At 38.6% G+C, this 18,903-nt stretch overlaps 1 protein-coding gene across 1 annotated transcript in view; it reads right to left on the bottom strand.

Moving 5' to 3' along the window:
• Positions 1-906: 906 nt before the first annotated feature.
• Positions 907-18,903, bottom strand: part of FGD5 (FYVE, RhoGEF and PH domain containing 5) — a 76,452-nt gene continuing 58,455 nt past the window's right edge. The window contains exons 13-21 of the mRNA XM_058031906.1: positions 18,444-18,527; positions 16,885-16,964; positions 13,241-13,340; positions 11,001-11,138; positions 9,813-9,915; positions 7,329-7,459; positions 5,515-5,643; positions 3,697-3,845; positions 907-2,972 (exon numbers count right to left, since the gene is read on the bottom strand). Coding sequence (XP_057887889.1) covers positions 2,936-2,972; positions 3,697-3,845; positions 5,515-5,643; positions 7,329-7,459; positions 9,813-9,915; positions 11,001-11,138; positions 13,241-13,340; positions 16,885-16,964; positions 18,444-18,527 — 951 coding nt within the window. The 3' untranslated portion in view covers positions 907-2,935. The remainder of the gene's footprint in view (positions 2,973-3,696; positions 3,846-5,514; positions 5,644-7,328; positions 7,460-9,812; positions 9,916-11,000; positions 11,139-13,240; positions 13,341-16,884; positions 16,965-18,443; positions 18,528-18,903) is intronic.

Below are 18,903 nucleotides of genomic sequence, written 5' to 3'. Positions count from 1 at the left end.
AGCAGCAGAGAACCAGCTCAGGAAGGGTAGCAGTCCAAGGTCTTGACCAGCAGTGCTTGAGTAAGTGGTATAGCCTCTTGTCATGTTGGTATTCTCCATCTCCAAATGACTTGTACTTTGATTTGAAAAAGAATTTAATAACTTTTAAGATTTAAGATTTTTAACTAGGCATATACCGTAAAATAGGTCTAAATATTATTTGCAGATATTAACTAATAACCTTAATGTTTTTAAATAAATCAATTAACAAACAGAAGAACTCTGAAACAAGAAATGGCAGAAGCTTGATCCCAGGTGTTGGCTGAGCAGCTTGTACATTGTGGCTTAGTACTAAATTTTTTATCGTATTTGTGAAGACATGGAACAAAATTTTGTTTTAAAAGAGTAATATTAGCGTTAAATTAGTAAGAAAAAGCTGTGTAAGTAAATGTCAGGTAGTAAACTGAGTATACACCCCTATTATAATATGTTAGCATTTTCTAAAAGGTGATTACTGAATAACTCTGAAATTAAAATTTCTGTCTCTGGTGCCTATTAGCTTTTCTCAAATTCAGTTAACAGTAGGACTGAAATTGTGAGGACATTTTCTTTTTTTTCCTCTTTATGCTGCATTGAGACCATTTGTATCTGTAACTGAAGTCAAGATGAAGTAAAGTAGGTGGGCTTTACAGAAGGTAAATCAGTGTGATTGAAACATGTCATCATATCAATTAGGTGTAAATCCTGTTTCTACCAGAAGGCCTCCAGTACCATCTTCAGATTTGATGTTTTTTCTTATTTGTCAGAGAACTGTTCAATAGGCAAGTGTCTGTTAACAGTAACTGAAACTGCAAAGCTGGAATTAAAGAAGGTAATAATGGTGTAAAGGAAAGGCCTGTAGAACTGCAGTTATGTTTTGCTCTTTTATTTCTCTACATTACTTTAACCAATGTTTAATAGCACTGTATCTTATTTTTTACAAAATATTTTCATGTTAATTTCCTGCTTCCAGCTGAAAGCTTCATACAACAGTCACTACATGTCAGCACCTAAATCTTCATAATATTGTCATTCTCTAGTGAATTTTGTTTTGTTTCAGACCATGGTTAGAGATCTTGCTCTGTATTCAATGTTGTCTTATTTTTCTTGTTAGTGCAAAATGTTTTCAAGGGGGGATAAACATTTACAGTGTATTGGTAGCAAGGCCATGGCTCTACATGAAACAAAGTTAACCTTGCTGTTCATCCATTAATTAAAGAATACAAAAGTTTTATTTTTCTCATTCTTGGTTTCTGTTTGCACATGATAATATATGCTTAATGGAATGGTCAAAGTCAGATGGATAAAAAAAAAACAACCCCAAAATGAGCTTTTTATTTAGTGGTAGATGTGTATTTGTTTCTTTAAGCTTGTTTATCCTGGTGATAAATTGACCTACCTTACCATTTGATATATATTATAGACCTTTAAAAAGTATGGAAAATTCTAAAAAAATTGTTAGGGTCAAAAATTCAGATCTCCATTAAGTTCCTTGAAGAAAGGGAAAAATAAAAGCAATAAAAATTCCCGCCAATATAATTTAATGTAAGTAAATTCTTGAACATGTTATTTTTATATAAAGATATATTTTAATCGTAGATGTAATTCTGTTCCTCAGTTAAATATTATGACTGAGGACAAAATCACTGTATTGCAATGATTAGAACATCACTTCTCAATCTTCTTTATAAAAACTCCCACCTAAAACATAAAAAACCCCACCGCAACAACAATAACCAAAATAACAAAACCAAAAAAAAAAAACCCCACACAACAAAAAAAATCCAAACCCAAACCAAACAAAAAACCCTACCCCCAAACTCCGGAGATCTGTATCCTCAGCTGGTGTAAAACACCACAGCAGTCTGACATAGGACAGGTGTGGCCACAGGAATTCCAAATTACTCCAGCAGAGCAGGTTCAGACAAGTGCATTTCAGTCCACCCAGCATATTTCAAATGCTGTACTGGTTATGTGGACCAACTTTTGATGACATTTTTCTTAACAAGAACAGCAGAAACAACAGGAGTTTTGAAAATAAAGATACAGTATTTAAATAGATGATAAAAATCTTAACACTACTAGGTAGATGTGTTAAATAAAAACTGTCTGTAGTTTAATAATAAATTAAAAATAACCTTTGGGTTTGAGTCTGAAGTATTTAGAGAGATATAATTCAGCATCTGGCTCTGTAGAGTTACTGGAGTGCATTTCAAAGTACTGCAGTGATATGAAACTAAACCTTTAATGTAAATTATATGGTGATTTGTGTAAAATTATAAATTGATAGTAAGTAACTATGTTGGATCACAGAGAAGTGTTGGTAGACCAGGTAAATTGTATTTTTCCATCATTTTCTGTGGAAGCAATTTAGAATACGCAGGGCATAATTTCATTCTGGTGCCTGTTAATGGACAATTAATAAATCAGGCCACAGAACTCCTTAGAAACATGAAGAAAATGAGGCTGTAGTTCAATAAAAAATGATAAAGTGCTTTAAATGATCATTTGTTGTTTACTGCATTATTTCTCATGTCACAGTAGACAACAAAACCAACACAATGAGATACAATAGTGCTCTGGAATAAGTAAAACTGAGTCTGTTACTTACTGTAGTCAATATTTCCAGGTCTTGATGTTAAACTTAGTTTACTGTGGGATCAGAAGGGAAGCTTATAGTACAGGCTGAACTTGCACAGACATAAAGATCACCATAAATAATCTCTTATCTTGATATTTTCATTTGCAACAATGTGTATGTAAGAAGGAAGAAAAAGAGCAAGTTGGAAACAGTTCAGATCCAGTGTGTGGGGCCAGCGGGCCTGAAATACATTGTTCAATGTTGTAAGTCAGAAGAGTGTTGCTGGAAATGTATAGAAATCTGAGAATTTATTCCAAGTTCATTGAGTGAAAGCTGCTATAATATGGACGCTTCTTCCATGGCTTCAATCCACCTGAAAAGTAGAGGAAAGAAAAATGGTACATACAAATTTTTTTTTTTTTTTGCATTTTAAGAAAAATAAGTACTTTAAGAACATAAAGCATTGAAGAAGACTATATTTTCCATCCCAGCTCTAATGAGGAACAATAGTTCTGTGATTAAAGTGGGGAGCAGAGTACTGGGACTCTTGCTTTCTAGTACAATCTTGATCAGTCATTTATTGTAAAATCTCAAAGTCAGTGCTGTCTTAGAATAGGAAAGATGAATATGGCAAAGTATGATTTAAAGCAACAAAACCTCCTATAAATACTAATTTCTTTTTTTGTGTGTCTTGGGGTGCTGGGTTTTTATTACAAATCTTGTGGCTATCTTATTATGTGAAAGCAGTAACATTAGAGTGGGAAATCCAAACAATTATTTGTGGATGAGAAAACTAAGAAATGGGTAAATTTAACATATAAATTAGAAGGTTTTTCTACAGTAATCACTTTTGACAGACTTCTATCTATGACTCCTGAGGCTCAGTCTCTACCTACAGAAGGGAGCAAATTCTCCTTCCTGAAGGAACTGAAAAGCACCAGGTAGATTTTTAATGTCAGTCAGGCCAGTCACATGCAATCTGGCTTAATCAAAATTCTGAAAGCTGTTTTTTCATCTGTTACAAAGGTGTTCTGAAGTGAGGGAGGGACAAATCCTCACATAAGCTCACTGGCTGATGTGGAAGTCTATCCCCATACCTATGTGCTGAATTGTTATCCTCTGCTCGGAAGCTATAAAAGAGGGTCTGCTTGTGGTAGAGATGAAAAACTGTATCCACGCTTCCTTCCTCCTTTTCTGGGGCAATGGTGAAACCCAACAAAGGCAAACTTTCTGTAGCAACTTTGTCCTGAAAGTGAAGAAGCGAACCAAAATGTAGAGAGAAGGCTTGTAACAGTTTGAGGGCTCTTTCTGAAAAGCAAATGATCCAACCCTTCTGTGACAGTTCTGCAAAAGCGGTAGTGTGGATGTTCTGCTGGACACATGGCTTTTAACCCAAACAGGAGCAGTGCCTGTGTACTGCACATGTTTTATCTACTCTGAGTCTTGAACACTAGCTCTCAAAGTCCAGTTCTTCATAATCATCCATGTGGCCATGAAGGTCAAATTAGCCATTCATTTAATGGCTGCCTTTGACATTAGGGTCCAGGAGACAAACTTGAGATTACTAAGAGTACAGCAGCAGTTCTGAAAGGCTGAGACTCACTTCCAGTTATGTTTATTTCAATCATTTTTATTTGCTGGCTGCAAGTAGTGGTTCTTTTGGTACCTTGTCATTTCTTTTCACAGCATGAGTGACTTTTTTAGAAATCTGCTCTTTCTCAAGCTGCACACATGCTTTCCAAAAGGCTGCTTGGAAATTTCCTAGTTAGTAATGCAATTAATCATTAATTTACTCCCATGAATTTAGCTTGGCAGACACAGCTTTGTACGAGTCAAAGAAAACCATAAGTCTTAATAAAATTGCAGTTAAGCTGTTACTGATAGCTGCAGTTTTTGGTCACTATGTTTAGGTAGATTATATGTGTATACTGCCTTTGTCTCTGCTTTTAGAAGATAAATTGCAGCCTAGGAATGTAAAATAACCCATTATTGCCTTTTTCCAATTGCTAAATGAGAAATAATCACTTTTAAGGTTAAAAGAGATAAGGCAATTGTGTTGGATACAGAATTTGATGCTAACGGTCTGAACTGCTGGCTTTGGCCATGAATCCTTTTGTGACTCAATCGCCTCATCTGTTTAAAGGGGATAACATTGCTTCATGTAACCAGCACAGGGGTGGTGGCGATTCAAGTTTAAATATCTGATGTTTGCAAAGTATTCTAAAGGCTTAAAGTACCAAGCATTGCTTTGACAGGTTTTTGTATTCTATATCCTTTATTTGAGCAAAATGAATTTTTATGGTTTTGCTTATGAAATCTGTCAATTATAACCAAACTTTATATCACACTTCAAGTTCATCTGTATTACAGCTATTATATAATAAGAAAAGGGATAAAATACATAAAAATGATCTAGCTGATACCCAGCCTCCTTGACTGTAAGGAAGAGCTTGCAGGCCAATACAGAAGGCATTGTTCTCACTTCTGCCTCCTGTCTTTCTCTGTTGGTGCTAGTTGGACAAGCATGTCTTATTTATATTTGCCAAACTACAAGATCCTCCTCCCCACCCAAAATGGATCATAGTACTCTCCCTCTACAAAAATATGTGACAGTTACTAAGTGCACCAGAGAATATGGAAGGATCTTGAAGTCTTTAGGTGTAAATATGTATGTTAAGGTTCCCAGTGGTTGACAATTTAAAATAGTATGAATAATAAGAAATCAAATAATGAAGGGCAGCATGTGACAGGTCCAGGTAGGACTGTGGCCAAGTCAGTCTGTTAGGACCCGGTCTCAGTAGCAGGTAGTTGGAAGAACTACCATTTATACCTTTCCCATTTACTGGTCTCCTGCCTGTAGGAAGCAAAGAAGGAGTCTCGGATAGAAAACTATTTCAAGACAGATTACACAGTACCTCGTTTGCTAGGTAGGTGTAGAGGACTTTGCCTTTGATAACAAACCAGCGTTTCTTCCAGTGTCTTTTGCCTCCCTTACATCTGCTGAGGTAACCACTTATGGTAGCTCCCTCTCCTGAGGCTGCCACCTGGAGCACAGAAGGAGAAATCAGGATTTGTAACAGTAAAGTTTTTTCCCCTCTTGATTATGCATGTTTGCATCACACCAACCACTAAGTGAAACCTTAAAAGTATTGATACAGAAAAAATATAAGCATGCTATTATTGTTCTTTTTAACTGTTTGAATATTTATAGGTAAACTTAATTCTCAGTTACTCCAATGGAAAATATGCAGTTGAGTTATTATTGAGGTCAGTAAGATTACAGTTGTTTTCTGAAAAGCCAAATTTGTCCCTTTTCCCACATCTGGTGGCTTTGGGGTGCTTTTCATATTTTAAAAGTACATGCTTCCAGAAGTGAAGTAGAGTCTTGTAGCTGAACACTTTTAAGACGTAGGTATATATAGGGCCTTGTCATGTTTTTATATTAATTTATGTTAATCACTTTGGTAATGACTTGGTTTCATTTTTGAAATAATATTTCTGAGAAGACTTGCTCCTCTTATAGAAATATTTTGAAGTCTGAAGGCTTAATGTTCTCAAAAATCCAGGTTTTGAGTAGATGGAACTATACACATGCACACATAGAATGCAGTGTGCATCATTTGTTACAGCAGTAAACTATAGTAGTATTGGATTTGGAAACAAAGGACATAGATTCAAAAGCAGCTTTTGTAACACTGATACAAGAGATGATTGAGAATTAAAATAGCAGTGTTTTGCAGCAGCACAGAAATGTTCCACGACATGGAGTAATGCTATTGTGAGATAGTTCATGTTAATAAAGATGTGCTGCTTCCCTGTGGATAAAAAGGTGATGCTTTTTTCCTCATGGGGTTGAAATTCTGCCTGCTAGTTCTTTTAGTACTCAATTTGTGTGTTTGTATTACGTGCTTGTATCTTTGGCACAGTTTCATGAACAAACCTCAAGAAATTGTGCAGTGTCTCAACTGCACAATGAGTTCAGCAAAATGTTTGCACCCTAGTCTCTTTAATACAATGATAAATGCCTGCAGAAATGGGAGTGCCTTACTGTACTCAAGTTCAGTGGGCAGTTTAGCTACCTAGAATCAGTCATCAACATGATTGGCACCTTGTTCCTGGAAAGAATACTAACACAATTGGAGAAATCATGTCCCCATTGAAATTAGTGGAAATTTTGTTTACATTGGCAAAGTCAAGATTTTACCCATTTGATTTGAAATAGTTTTGTTTGAACTGGAAGGGAAGTGCCTGGTGAAACATGCACGCTCTTGAATTGGCTGCCAAGGACTACTCACTAAGTAAGTCTGTTTCCTAAGTAAGTGTTATTTTATTTCTCTTGAAATCAAAGATTTTAGAAGTAAGGGCCTTCTTAAGAAAGGTAACTGATGACCAGTATATCATGCTCTGTTGATCTGCCCTCTTGTTCTGACTAGTGCCCTGAAAGCATTTTAGTTTTTTCAAGATTTCATAGGCTGATGAGCAAATTAAAGTACCATACTCTCCCACTCTCTCAGTGGGCTCAAGACACTTCTGTGGTATCTCCAGAGCTCAGAGTATTTTTGTGAACACTACTGTGAAAAGCAAAAAAAAAAAGAAATTGCACGATGAAAGTAAACCAAGGCATGTATTGAGCCCACTGCACACAGTATAATTTAAAAACACAGCAGCTGAAATATGAGCACACACTTTTCTATAATTCCTTGCCTTTCTCAGGCAGCTTGGTTCCTACCTCCATGAGAGCTGAAGGGATTTTCTTCTGTTTCTTAAAAGATGAATAATGAATATTGTGGAAAACAGAGGAGAAGGCACTGCTTGAACACCTAGATGAAGCTGGAGGGAAGCTCACACTTAGTGGTCGCTCTGCAAGATTAAGAAAATTCAGAAAGGGAAGGGGGAAATTGATAAGTTGGTATATATCAGGCTAGGGTAGAGACACGATACACTAATATAAATAACTATGGAACATGCAATGCCTCCTTTACACACAGTTTTTACTTCAGCCTTTCTTTCAAATAACCTTTTAAAGTCTGATGAATGGGTTCCATGGCACCCTCAGTTAATGGTACTAACCTAAAGTTTCTTGAAAAGGCCTGCAAGAAAGCTGACAAAGCTCAAAACACAGCTTGTTTTCTTCTTGTTTAAAATGAGCATTAAGCAAATGGTTTTGACGTCTTTCTCCTTTATGTTCTGCAACACCTTTCCAGGATAGATTTACTAATGCAACATTCTTTCTGTATGAACCATTCATTATCTTTGAGTCGTACATGGGAGACAGTTATTCTGTATCTGAAAATTTCCATTAGGCCCATGTGTCTGAGTTAATATCTTCATGATTTCACTTCTGGCAACACATTATTTGAAAGCTCTTAGTAAGCATAGCATTAGTTTAGCACAAATCTTAGTTACTGTTTCTGGACACACATTGGCTTGGGGATGCTTTTTTTGGCTGTTGTGACAGCGTCTGTTTGATGTATTTTCTTGGCTAGCGTGAATTTCTTTAACCAGAAGGGAAAAAACGAAGCTTCATCTGTCCATGCCTTTTTTCCTGGCAATGTAGTAAGCTTACTGTTAGAGACTATCTACATGAGTAGTTGTGCAAGAAAATTATTTCCTGTTCATTCTCTGTTCATATATCTGTAACCCCTCACCCCCTTTTGTCTTTTATTTGGATGTGTACTTAAATCAGAAGAGACTTATACAGTAGGATAATAATACAAAGTTCTAGATAGGCAGTAGCTCTTCTGCTTTGAATTCATACTTTCATCTATAGCTAGATAAACTTGCCTTGTAAAGCATCTCTTAGTGACTCTGCACTTAGCTTTAGTATTTCTTTTTGTAAAAGCAACAACATGGATAAGGACAGTGAAGAACCACAAAGACATGTTTTATTTTAATGGATAATTAATTGGAAATGACAGGGAATAGTTATCACCTATAATTACATCACAAAATAAAATAGTTCAGTTAGGAAGAACCTACAACAATCTAGTCCAATTGCTTGACCAATTAAGGGTTGCCCAAATATTAAAACATGTTATTAAGGGCATTGTTTAAATGTCTCTTAAACACTGACAGGCAGGGGGTATAGACTACCCCTCTAGAAAGCCTGTTCCAATGTTTGACCACCCTCTGGTAAAATAAAGGTTTCCTCATATCAAGTCAGAGCCTTCCCTGCTGAAGTGCTGAACTTTTCTCATGTGTCTTGTCACTGGAGCAGAGGGAGAAGAGATCAGCACCACTGTTTCCATGTCTCCTCCTCAGGAAGCTTCTGAGAGCACCTTCCAGACTCCTTATCTTCAAAGGAGGCAAACTCAGTCCTCAGCTGCTCCTCGTAGGACATTGTTTTTATCATTATTCTGGTTTATCCAAAGGCTAAGGGAGGTCTCACAGAACTGGCTTATAATCATACAATCCCAGAATGTTTTGAGTTGGAAGAGACCTTAAACTTCATCTTGTTCTGTTGAAAGCGAAGGGAGACAACCCATCCTTGTTGATCAGCATCGACTCCGTTTTATTGATCCAAAATGCAGGTTTTTATAACCGTGTTAATTAGGCCATACATATTGCAAAACTCGAGCTCACGATAGGCTACAGAACAAACACTAACCCCTCCTTTTGTTTTCAATACCTGTGGTTTGTTATTGAATCCAAGATTTATTTTCTCACCCTGTTATGAAAGTTCTCAAGGCCTCCAAGTTATTGAAGACAGACTTGAGAACTTAGCTGTTTACAGAAACAGGCTGTGAGAATATGCTCCTCACAGCTGCCTTTTAAGCCAATTCTGAGCAAAATTCTCCAACATTGTTCCATCCCCTGACATGGGCAGGGATGCCTTTCACTAGACCAGGTGGCTCCAAGGTCGGTCCAACCAGGCCTGGAACACTTCCAAGGGACAGGGCAGCTGCAGCTTCTCCAGGAAACCTGTGCCAGTGCCTCATCACCCTCTGAGCAAAGAATTTCTTCTGTGGAGCTAACCTAAGTTTCCTCTGTTCCAGTCTGAAAAAACAGTTTGCTAAACTTGATTTTATGGCTCACTAAGCAGTTTTAGCTGCTATAGAGCCTGGCTCTCCCAGAACCTCAGTACACATGCCTCAAACTTGAAATGAGGAGTACTATTTAACAAAACACAATTTAGAAGGCAGGTCCTAAATCATCCCCATTATACAAGTAGGAAATAGATTTGTCAGTTTTGTCAAGAAGGAAGGAATCTTACCTCTTTTCTTAAGTTCCACATAGCAGCTATCACAGACTTTGGCTACTTGATCTTTGAGGTACTTCATAGGGTACTTGTTTCTTGAACAATTTCGACATACAATCTGTTTCAGCAAGAGGAGAGGCACATAAATACAATATAAGTTTATAGATATGCACATACAAAACAAATCCCCTGAGCTGGCTGGGAGAGGAAGTTGGATAGTGGACCAGACGTGACTCTCTCCTGAATCTGTGGCAGTCGGGAAACGCCTGCTGATTGAAATGTGATTGCTGTAGCTTTACACTGTTGCAAGCCAAGCAGAATTGGTCACTGCATTTGGTTGCACGCTATTGCTGTGTCCTTCTCTCCAGGAATTTACACCTTCCCACCACTGAATCACAGAAAGACTGCTTTAATATGACTTCTGTTTTCATAGCTTTGTAAGTAACATTGTTTTCTTAAACAAATTTGTGTGCTCCTCCAAACCCTGTGTAAGTACAGATTGATTTTCTCAGTGGAATTAGGAAAAAAGATTAAGTTAAACGTTTTTTTATCCTATCAAAAATTACTGTTGGTTTTATTAAAATAAATTTTAAAATCAGGTTAAAAGACAGCAGTGGTTTAAAACAGGACTGCAGTTTTATGTATACAGGCAAATCTCTTTAGTCAGAGGTCTAGGGATAAAACCAGGAAAGCTTATAGATCCCCTGAGCTTTAGGGCAAAAGGCAATAACTCTTTGGAGCAGAGAGGAAACAGTCCCTTTAAGTCACCGATCGAACCATGCTCTGCTGCTGAGTTTCTTCACTTTCCTTGGAAGATCATTTTGCCAGCTGTTACTAGGGACAGGACATGGAGTAGTTGTGCTACTGCTCTGGTCCAGAACAGAGCCTGTATTTTCAGTCGATTTCTTCATTGTCTCTAGAGCTAGCTGTGTGTTAGATAAAAGGGCTGCACTCAAAAACAATTATCCTGTCAGCCTTTAACAACTAGCTTTAAGGAGGTAATTTGACTTTAAGGAAAAGTTACTGTTATTCCTTCTAGTAACAGTAGAAACCTAACTAGCTAATTTAGCAAAGGGCTCACTGGTTCTATTAGAAGTCGAATTGTCATTTTGATGTTGCTACAAATTTTCGGGTTACAGCAGCGGCCTCCAGTGTCCTAGAGGTGTGAATAAAACCCCCTTGAGAAGCTGGCACAGCTCTTACCTTCCCGCAGGCATGGCAATGATGTCGCCTCAAAGTGAGGGTAAAGTCACAGCCACAGTTCATGCACATCATGACATGGGACACGGGCACCAGTGTAGGAGGCCTCTCACCCAAGGGTATTCCAAGCCTTTCCCTTAGCTTAAAATCAAAGAAGAATAAATGAAGAAGCATCCACACTTCCTAAGTCCACTTAGTCAGCCCTGTTGCATTACATACAATTCTCTCATTTCAGTCTACCTTCACCTACTAAGATCCCCAAATTTTCTCATTCTTAATGCACTTCTATAAGTGGCATACAGCTGCTTCAGCATTGAAAGACTAGCACACACTGCTGTTAAAGCGAGTCACAAAAAGTAAAAATCCACATAAATCTATTTTTGGTCAGGCCCTGACACTCTTCCACATCAGAAAAGTATCTGACTAATTGCATATGAAAATTGCAGGTAGGAACATGACTTAAAAACATCTTTTTGTTAGCAGCTTTTGAAATGATATCCAAAAAAAGCTCTACAACCTTAAATCGAAAAAGCCCTTGAGCTCGTTGTCATTACACCTTGGGACAGCTGTGTGATAAGGGAAGGGAGGATAAAGAAAACAGTAGAGCCAAAGATGAATTTACCCCACTCCAAATCTGATCCATGCTTTCTGGTTGATCTCAATATGTGTAAGCAGTTTTAGAAAATGTATTTACTGTTCCTAGTTCTTGAAATGCATCACATGGCAGTGATGTTCAGGTGCCTTTGCTCCAAGCCCAGGGAGCCACAATCAGTGTGGAACTAAATGCAAGCTAACAAGGTGTGCTACTTCAGGTTCAGCACCAAAGTATTATGAATGCCCCATTGGATTTCACAACTGCTCAGCATTTTGCACAAGTAGGACAAATTTTGTGCTTTTGAAGGATTGTTTCCTGTATGGAAATTAGGCTTCTGCCGACACACAGGATCTAAACACAGACAAATCAAATTCCTCCAAGTTTCTCAATGTGCACATTCAAGCTTATACCAGAGGCAGAGATGCAAAATAAATTATTGTTTCATTTGTTGAAAAAGGATTTGGTTTAGATTAAACTGACTCATTTCAAATGATTTTTCTGTGAAATATTTGAAAGTAGATTCGAATACAGGCCAGAAAAACAAGTCCGATTTGTTTTTGAATTAATTTTTTACTTTCTGATGTCTTAAAAAAATAATTCATAGAATGGTTGAATTTGGAAAGGAACTCTGAAGGTCACCTGGTTCAACCACTCTGCTCAGGCAAAGCCATGTAGTGGCAGTTGGCAAGAACCGTGTATGGGTGTCTTCTGAACATCTCCAAGGATGGAGACTCCACAACCTCCTCAGGCAACCCTGGGTGCCAATGCTCAGTCGCCCTCAGGGTGAAAAAGTGTTTGCTGCTGTTTAAAGAAATTTCCTGTGTTTCAGTTTGTGGCCACTGCCTCTAGTCCTGTTACTGGACACCACTGAGAACAGCCCAGCTTCTTATTCTTTGTGCCCTCCAGGTATTCATACAGTAGATGATCCCTGAGCCTTCTCTTCTCCTGGCTGAACAGTCCTAGCTTTCTCAGCCTTTTCTCCTATCTGAGGTGCTCCAGTCCCTTATCAGCTTTGCTGCCCTTTCTTGACTCTTCCCAAGGTTTCCACGTGTCATACTGAGGAGCCCAGCATTGGACACAGCACTCCAGATGTGGCCTCACCAGCACTCTTCTGTATTTAATAAAACTGGGGCTCTATGTAATCTAAAATAGCTTTTTAAATTTTTATCAGATGCAGGTTTTGCCTCCTAGGCAAAACCTACTAGGAGTAGAATAACTGAAAATAATGAGATAATAATATGCATAATTGCACTGGTATAATTTCAATATTGCTGGTGGGGTTTGCACTGATAGTGACTTTACTGTGTATATGATATTAGTGTAATTAATGGGTAGTTTTTTTTTTTAATCTGTGAAGTTTGTAGTTTTTTTTAATAGATCCAAAATAACTACTTGTTTGTTGTTAGGACAAAACAATCTTCCTCCAGAAGAAAGAAGCAGAGGCCATAGAGTATGGAGTGTGATTAATATTTCAGAGGTGACCCATGAGCTGTGATGAGTTTCACTGTTCAAGCTTGGTATGCTTATTTAAATGAAAATAGAATGTATGGCTACTAGGAACTCCATATTGTTCAACCCTCCTCCTTTCATGTCTCTGTCTTTCTCTCCCTTCCCTTTTCAAGTATTGAAAGATTTGGCCTCCTTTTACCTCCACGCTACTGTGGAAAGTCGAAGTCTTGTGAGCTTTGCAGTCATCTGGGATGTGTTTGGTGATGCAGCTGTACCAGTCATCCCTTTCTGAGCAAGAGCTGGGGAATGAAATACAGCAGAGCAGTCAATGCCATGTACAGCAGGGGCTGAAACAAACTGATCAGAGGAGAAAAGTTTCACTTCATGAATGTTTGCTTTTCCCCACAACTGCACTGAACTTGTAATTTTCTGACCAGGAACAAAATTGACTGTTGGACATATTCAGAGTGATGATTAGTGTAGCTCCATGCTTAGGACTGTGACTGAGAAGGAACCAAATACCCAGAAATTCTTTCAAAGTAGTCTCTGGCTTTGCTATAAGCTGCTCAATCCTGGATCACACAGGACAATATGAAGTGGTTCTTTTTGTCCTGTCTTTTTGTCCTTGTCTGGCCTATCTTTTAGGGACTCTAGTGCATAGAGTGTTGGCATACAGGGGCTGCTCAAAACAAGCGTGTTTATGCCCATCTCTATAGTGGGCTGCTTAGGTGAATTGAATACAGGGAAATGCAGAAGTGTATTGCCCACAGTAGAGATGTGAATGATTCATTTTCCTTTAGCTTCTTCACAGACAGCCTCCTGTCTCCTGGAACAGAAGAAGCCAGGATAGCAATTATTGAAGGAAGCTGGGTGTTCCCTGGAGTTGCAGTTACACGTGGAGGCCAGTAATTCTCCAGACTGGCCCCTAGATGCCCCCTGTGGACAAGGCAAACCAGCGAGCACTTCGCATTTGCCTGCTAGTCCAGCTATCCGCAAAAACCAGCAGGGTGGGTTCCTGTTATTTTACAGATGCATTTGCTGTGTTACAGCTGTGAGGTATCCTGCCTGTTTTAGCTGTTTTTTCTGCTATGATTTCAAACAGTGCACTTCCTGTTCATATGAAACTCTGCACAGCTCTAGCGGTTTCTAGCCTGTCACTGGAGAGAATGCAACTCAGTGTGGTCTCCCCTTTCCAGATCATACCAGCCATTCACATTAAAGCTACCCACTAGCCTTTGTTGTAAAAACTAGCAGTGGTATCATTGCCAGCTGCTGTTCAGCTGTGATTTCCTCACACTGTCCTCATGAAGACCACCAAACATGATATCTGAGAACAACTTGTGTTTATGGTCTTAAAAAAAAAAAAAAAAAAAAAAAAAAAAAAAAAAAAAAATAAAGAGCACAAAAAGAGAGGAAAGGAAATGTCAGATTTCCAGATTTTCTTGATGATCTTTGACGTGGTATCCCTCTGCACTATAAGCACAAGCCCTTGTCTGACAAACATCAGCCTGTGCAAAATTCAACAAGCCTGGAACAGAAACCCTGAGCTAGTGTATGTACTACAAATGGGGTAGCTTCTTCTGGAAATGAAGGAGCTAAGTTACAGGAGATCACCTCTGTCAAGAGTAAGACTACTAGTCACAGGATCCCAGAATGGTTTGGGTTGGAAGAGACCTTAAAGATCATCTCATGCCATGGGCCTGCCGTGGGTGGGGACACCCTTCCCTAAACCAGGTTGCTCAGAGCTCTATTTAGCCTAGTCACTCCTTATTACTACCAAAGTTACCACCTGTCAAATTACACTTTCTAAGAAATCTGAAGATGTCTGCATCTTCCAGACAAATCATGTTCACTGCCTAGAAAACACTAAAAGAAGTCCTGATTTTCCTGATTTAAACGTTTGTCTTGCTAATTCTTTAATGGAATTTCTCTTCACTTGAGAATTAATATATGATTAAAAAACCCAAAAGAAACACAAAGGAAATCATGGCCCATATAGTGGTGGAAATTAAAGCCACTTTAGGAAAGACAGGTAAGAAGGACAACATAGCAAAAGTCTGTATCTAATTGGCCCCTTAAGCCTCTTTTCCACTCAATTAAAAATATCTAGGAAGTAATTAGCAATTTTTAGTGACTAAATGTGGGAGTAACACCCATATGCTGATAAGTAAAATCAATTATGTCAATTTGCATAGGCTTGTTCTTAATTAGATATTTGACTGGTCGCATGAAAGCTCAGCAGAGTTTTTGCTGAACCTTTGACACTCAGAAGCTCAGCCCTTAATCCACCGTTGCCGCATTTGGTCCTTGTAGGATTTTTGGGATGCATCTTCTGTGCTGAGCTATCGGTTATCCATGTCAGCTCATATATTCATCATTAAGCAAGCAGAAAGAAGGGGTCAAGTTGCCATTGCATTTCATTAGACAGCAGGGGACATCCACAGAACAAAGAAATTGGACCAGGATGGGATTTTGTCAGAGCGCTATCACTATCACTTTAAATTAACCTTGCAGGAGGTAATATTGACTGTGTTATCCTAATATTTTCTCTGGTATTTTATATAAGCACCACAGAGTTATACCTGTGTCCAAGATTAATATTTTTGAAATGTAAATAAACATATAAGAGCATATGAGCCTTCTCCATAAAGATGTTGTGCTCAAATCTGTTAGTAGCTCCCTGCTAAACCAATAACATGACTCTTCAGGTGAATGAGCCATTTTCAGCAGGAAATGCTAAGACTTTACAGTACTATCTGCTCATACAGCCATGCTGACTTCTGAGTTTTGGTCATCCCTGGTCTACAGCCTTTAGTCCTTGGCATTCATGTTGTATTTACTCAGTTCACTCACCTTGTCTCGTACAAATATAAAGGCTTTGAGGTTTTCACTTTGGTTGTTAACCACTGGCCTGTAGTGCAGCTTGCAGCCCCTCAGTGTGAGCAGTAAAATATAGTCTAGAGATACTTGAAGCCTTCTGGACTTTTTTTTCATGTCTTTGGTGCTTCTTTTGGTGAGTGTAACAGGCCAAGGGTGTTGTGCAATGGAGTTAGGAGAGCGTGCTGGCTACTGGCTCACTGGTATCTCATTAACTCTGCCAGCCAGTTCAAATAGGAGGAGGAATAATTGTTCTTGGGTGACTTTTGGCAGTTTGGTCACAGAATGAGCAGCACAAGGAGATGGAAGGGGCTCTATCCCAGCCTCTGTCCTTCTGTTATCAGAAGGATAATCTTAGTCTCAGGTGCTGGTTCTATCTACAAACAAACACAGCTCACAGTTGCCTCACATACTTTATTTATCCTAATTAAGCATGGACTTGATATGAGTACGAAAGGCAAAGAAGCAACCTAGTAATGCAAGCAGTGCATCCCAATCTGCTCAATAGGGATGACAACTTCATTTGGTCTGGGGAAAGGGGACATGCAACAGAATTTCCCCTCTGCAACACAGAAGGACTGTACACATCTTGCTTTTATAATTGGCAGGTAATTCATTATTATATTTTGAGGACTGTGAAGAGTGTGGAGGTCTATGGAAATCTCAGATATGATTGTAAAAGGAAATGGACCAAAAGGCTTTAACTGGTAGCTGAGCACTCCCCACAGACGATAAGTGCTCTGGGAAGGATGAGAGCTCCGAATGCTGATTCTGAGTAAGAAAGTGCCATCCCTGTCTTTTTCTGGCACTGTGTCATTTAGAAAGTTGGCTGTGTTTCTAGGCATTCTGTTGCATGCTGTGGTTGCAGACTGATGGTGGGAAAGTCAGTACTTAAAAGCACTGAAGACCTTGTTATTTGGAAGAATTAATTTTAATACCTCTGCCATGGACATTTGGGAACAGTACCTTGCTGACAGGGTCAGGCATTGCTCATCATATTCAATCTTCAGGATGTTTTGGGCTTTCTCTATCACTGGGCGACTGACCTAGAAACAAATGCCATGAACATGAATGTGGACATGAGTTAAACTGTCTATAATCAATACACCACACAAGTTTCAATGCATATGACCTCTTATATCCCTACCATCTGTTTCATATTTCAATGCAAAAAGATGGGCATTAGGGTTTTTTGTATTGCTGTTGTAATGAGGTATGATCTCTATTTCAACATGATGGTGTGCTGAAGGGAAAAAAAAAACCATAATCCAGCCTATAAGGATGAAGTATCTATGAGGGTTCAGTTTTAATATGACAAACTTAGAAGATGTTTAGTCTGCCAAGTGTCAGAGCATTTTGGTCTATGCTTGTAATGAATAGAAATCACTTTTTTTCTGATGTGTGGGCATTATACAGTGAAGCACTTCAGTGAATGCCTGCCTGCAGCAAGGCTCTGTAATAGCAAAAAAAAAAAAAAAAAAAAACAAAAACAAGCCAATTTAAAAGCTACAGCTTAGCTAAATTTTTTTCCCTACCACGGAGTATATTAGTAGCCTGCTAATAGCAACAGCCAGTGAGGAGAAACATAGGTTCATAGTTTCATACATTTTTATTAACAAGCACCATTATGTTACTCACTCAGTATTTCAAATGTATCTCAGTAAGAACTTGCTCCACAACTCCTTTTCACTAAACAGTAGAATATTTTGGCAATTCCAAAACCCCTGCCACTTTTTCACAACACCTTAAACTTCCTATGTCATTCCACTGAAATTAATGATTAGTAATTCTCATCTTGTGTGTTTTCTAGATCATCAGACTCTTGACTTGTCACTTCAAATTCTCTTTCACATAAAAACAACCTGGAATATTAGTTATAGAACAGTTATGAAGGTCCAATAGATCTCTTTGGCCCACTATTTCCTGTTGCATAGGTTCTGGTGCCAATGAATACTTAGGGAAAGAGTGTGAGGACAGCTTAATTGTGTTTGCAATTTATAAATTTATTGAAGAAGAAGCTGGTTTCATATCACTACATGAAATTGTTCCCAATATACCTTTTCCCCATAAAACTGCCTAATTGTTTTTTGAACCATTAATGCTTTTGATGAAAACAGTTAAAAGGCACATGAAAACCAACCATGTGTCAATTTTGAGTAGCAAGAGTTTAAAACCAGGCAGACGAAGCTCCAGTGAATATATTGAAAGGAAAAAGAATGCATTGGCTGGAGACAAAATGAGATAATAAATCTTTTCTGTTTCATGTTTGGAGGGTAACTGATTTTGGCTTCTATTATTTATGCAGTCCGAATAAGGCTGTCATATTAAGTCACAGACTTAGAGATAACATTTTTGTTTGTTTTCTACTGTTTTTCCTTCTGTCTCCTGTAAGACACAAGGGAATGCTGTGATAACAGGTCTCTCCCCTCTTTCCCATTGCTTGATATGAAACATAAACCAGCAAAGCACCAGCAAAGCACCCTATAAAACTTTAATTCAACCTTTTAATAGAGATGAAGTATTACCTTCATGCCTGATACAGCCCAAGTGTTTTTCAGTCGGTATTTGCCATCCTTCTGGGGATATGTATACAGCAGAACATCATTCATCTATATGAAAAGAAAGACAGAATCAATAATTTGCAATATGGCTTGCAGGCTTGCCTGCTTGCCCATTCTCCTGGGGGGTATACCGGAACAAGCTGTAATTTGATGAACTGCTGGAACTGTTACCTAACCCTAACCCTTTCCTAATATCCAGCCTAGCCCTCTCCTGACAGCTTCATGCTGTTCCCTTGGATCCTGTCAGAGAGCAGAGACTAGTGCTGCTCCTCTACTGCCCCTCCTGAGGGAGCTGCAGGCCATGATCAGGTCTGACCTCAGTCTCCTCTTCTCCAGGCTGAACAATTCAAGTGGCCTCAGCCACTCCTTGTATGGCTTCTCCTTCAGATCCTTACCCATCTGTGTGTTCCTCCTTTGGATGCTC

The sequence above is a fragment of the Melospiza georgiana genome, chromosome 11 (genome assembly GCF_028018845.1).
Source record: "Melospiza georgiana isolate bMelGeo1 chromosome 11, bMelGeo1.pri, whole genome shotgun sequence".
Classification (NCBI taxonomy): domain Eukaryota; kingdom Metazoa; phylum Chordata; class Aves; order Passeriformes; family Passerellidae; genus Melospiza; species Melospiza georgiana.
This window is presented reverse-complemented; position numbering and strand designations above follow the sequence as displayed.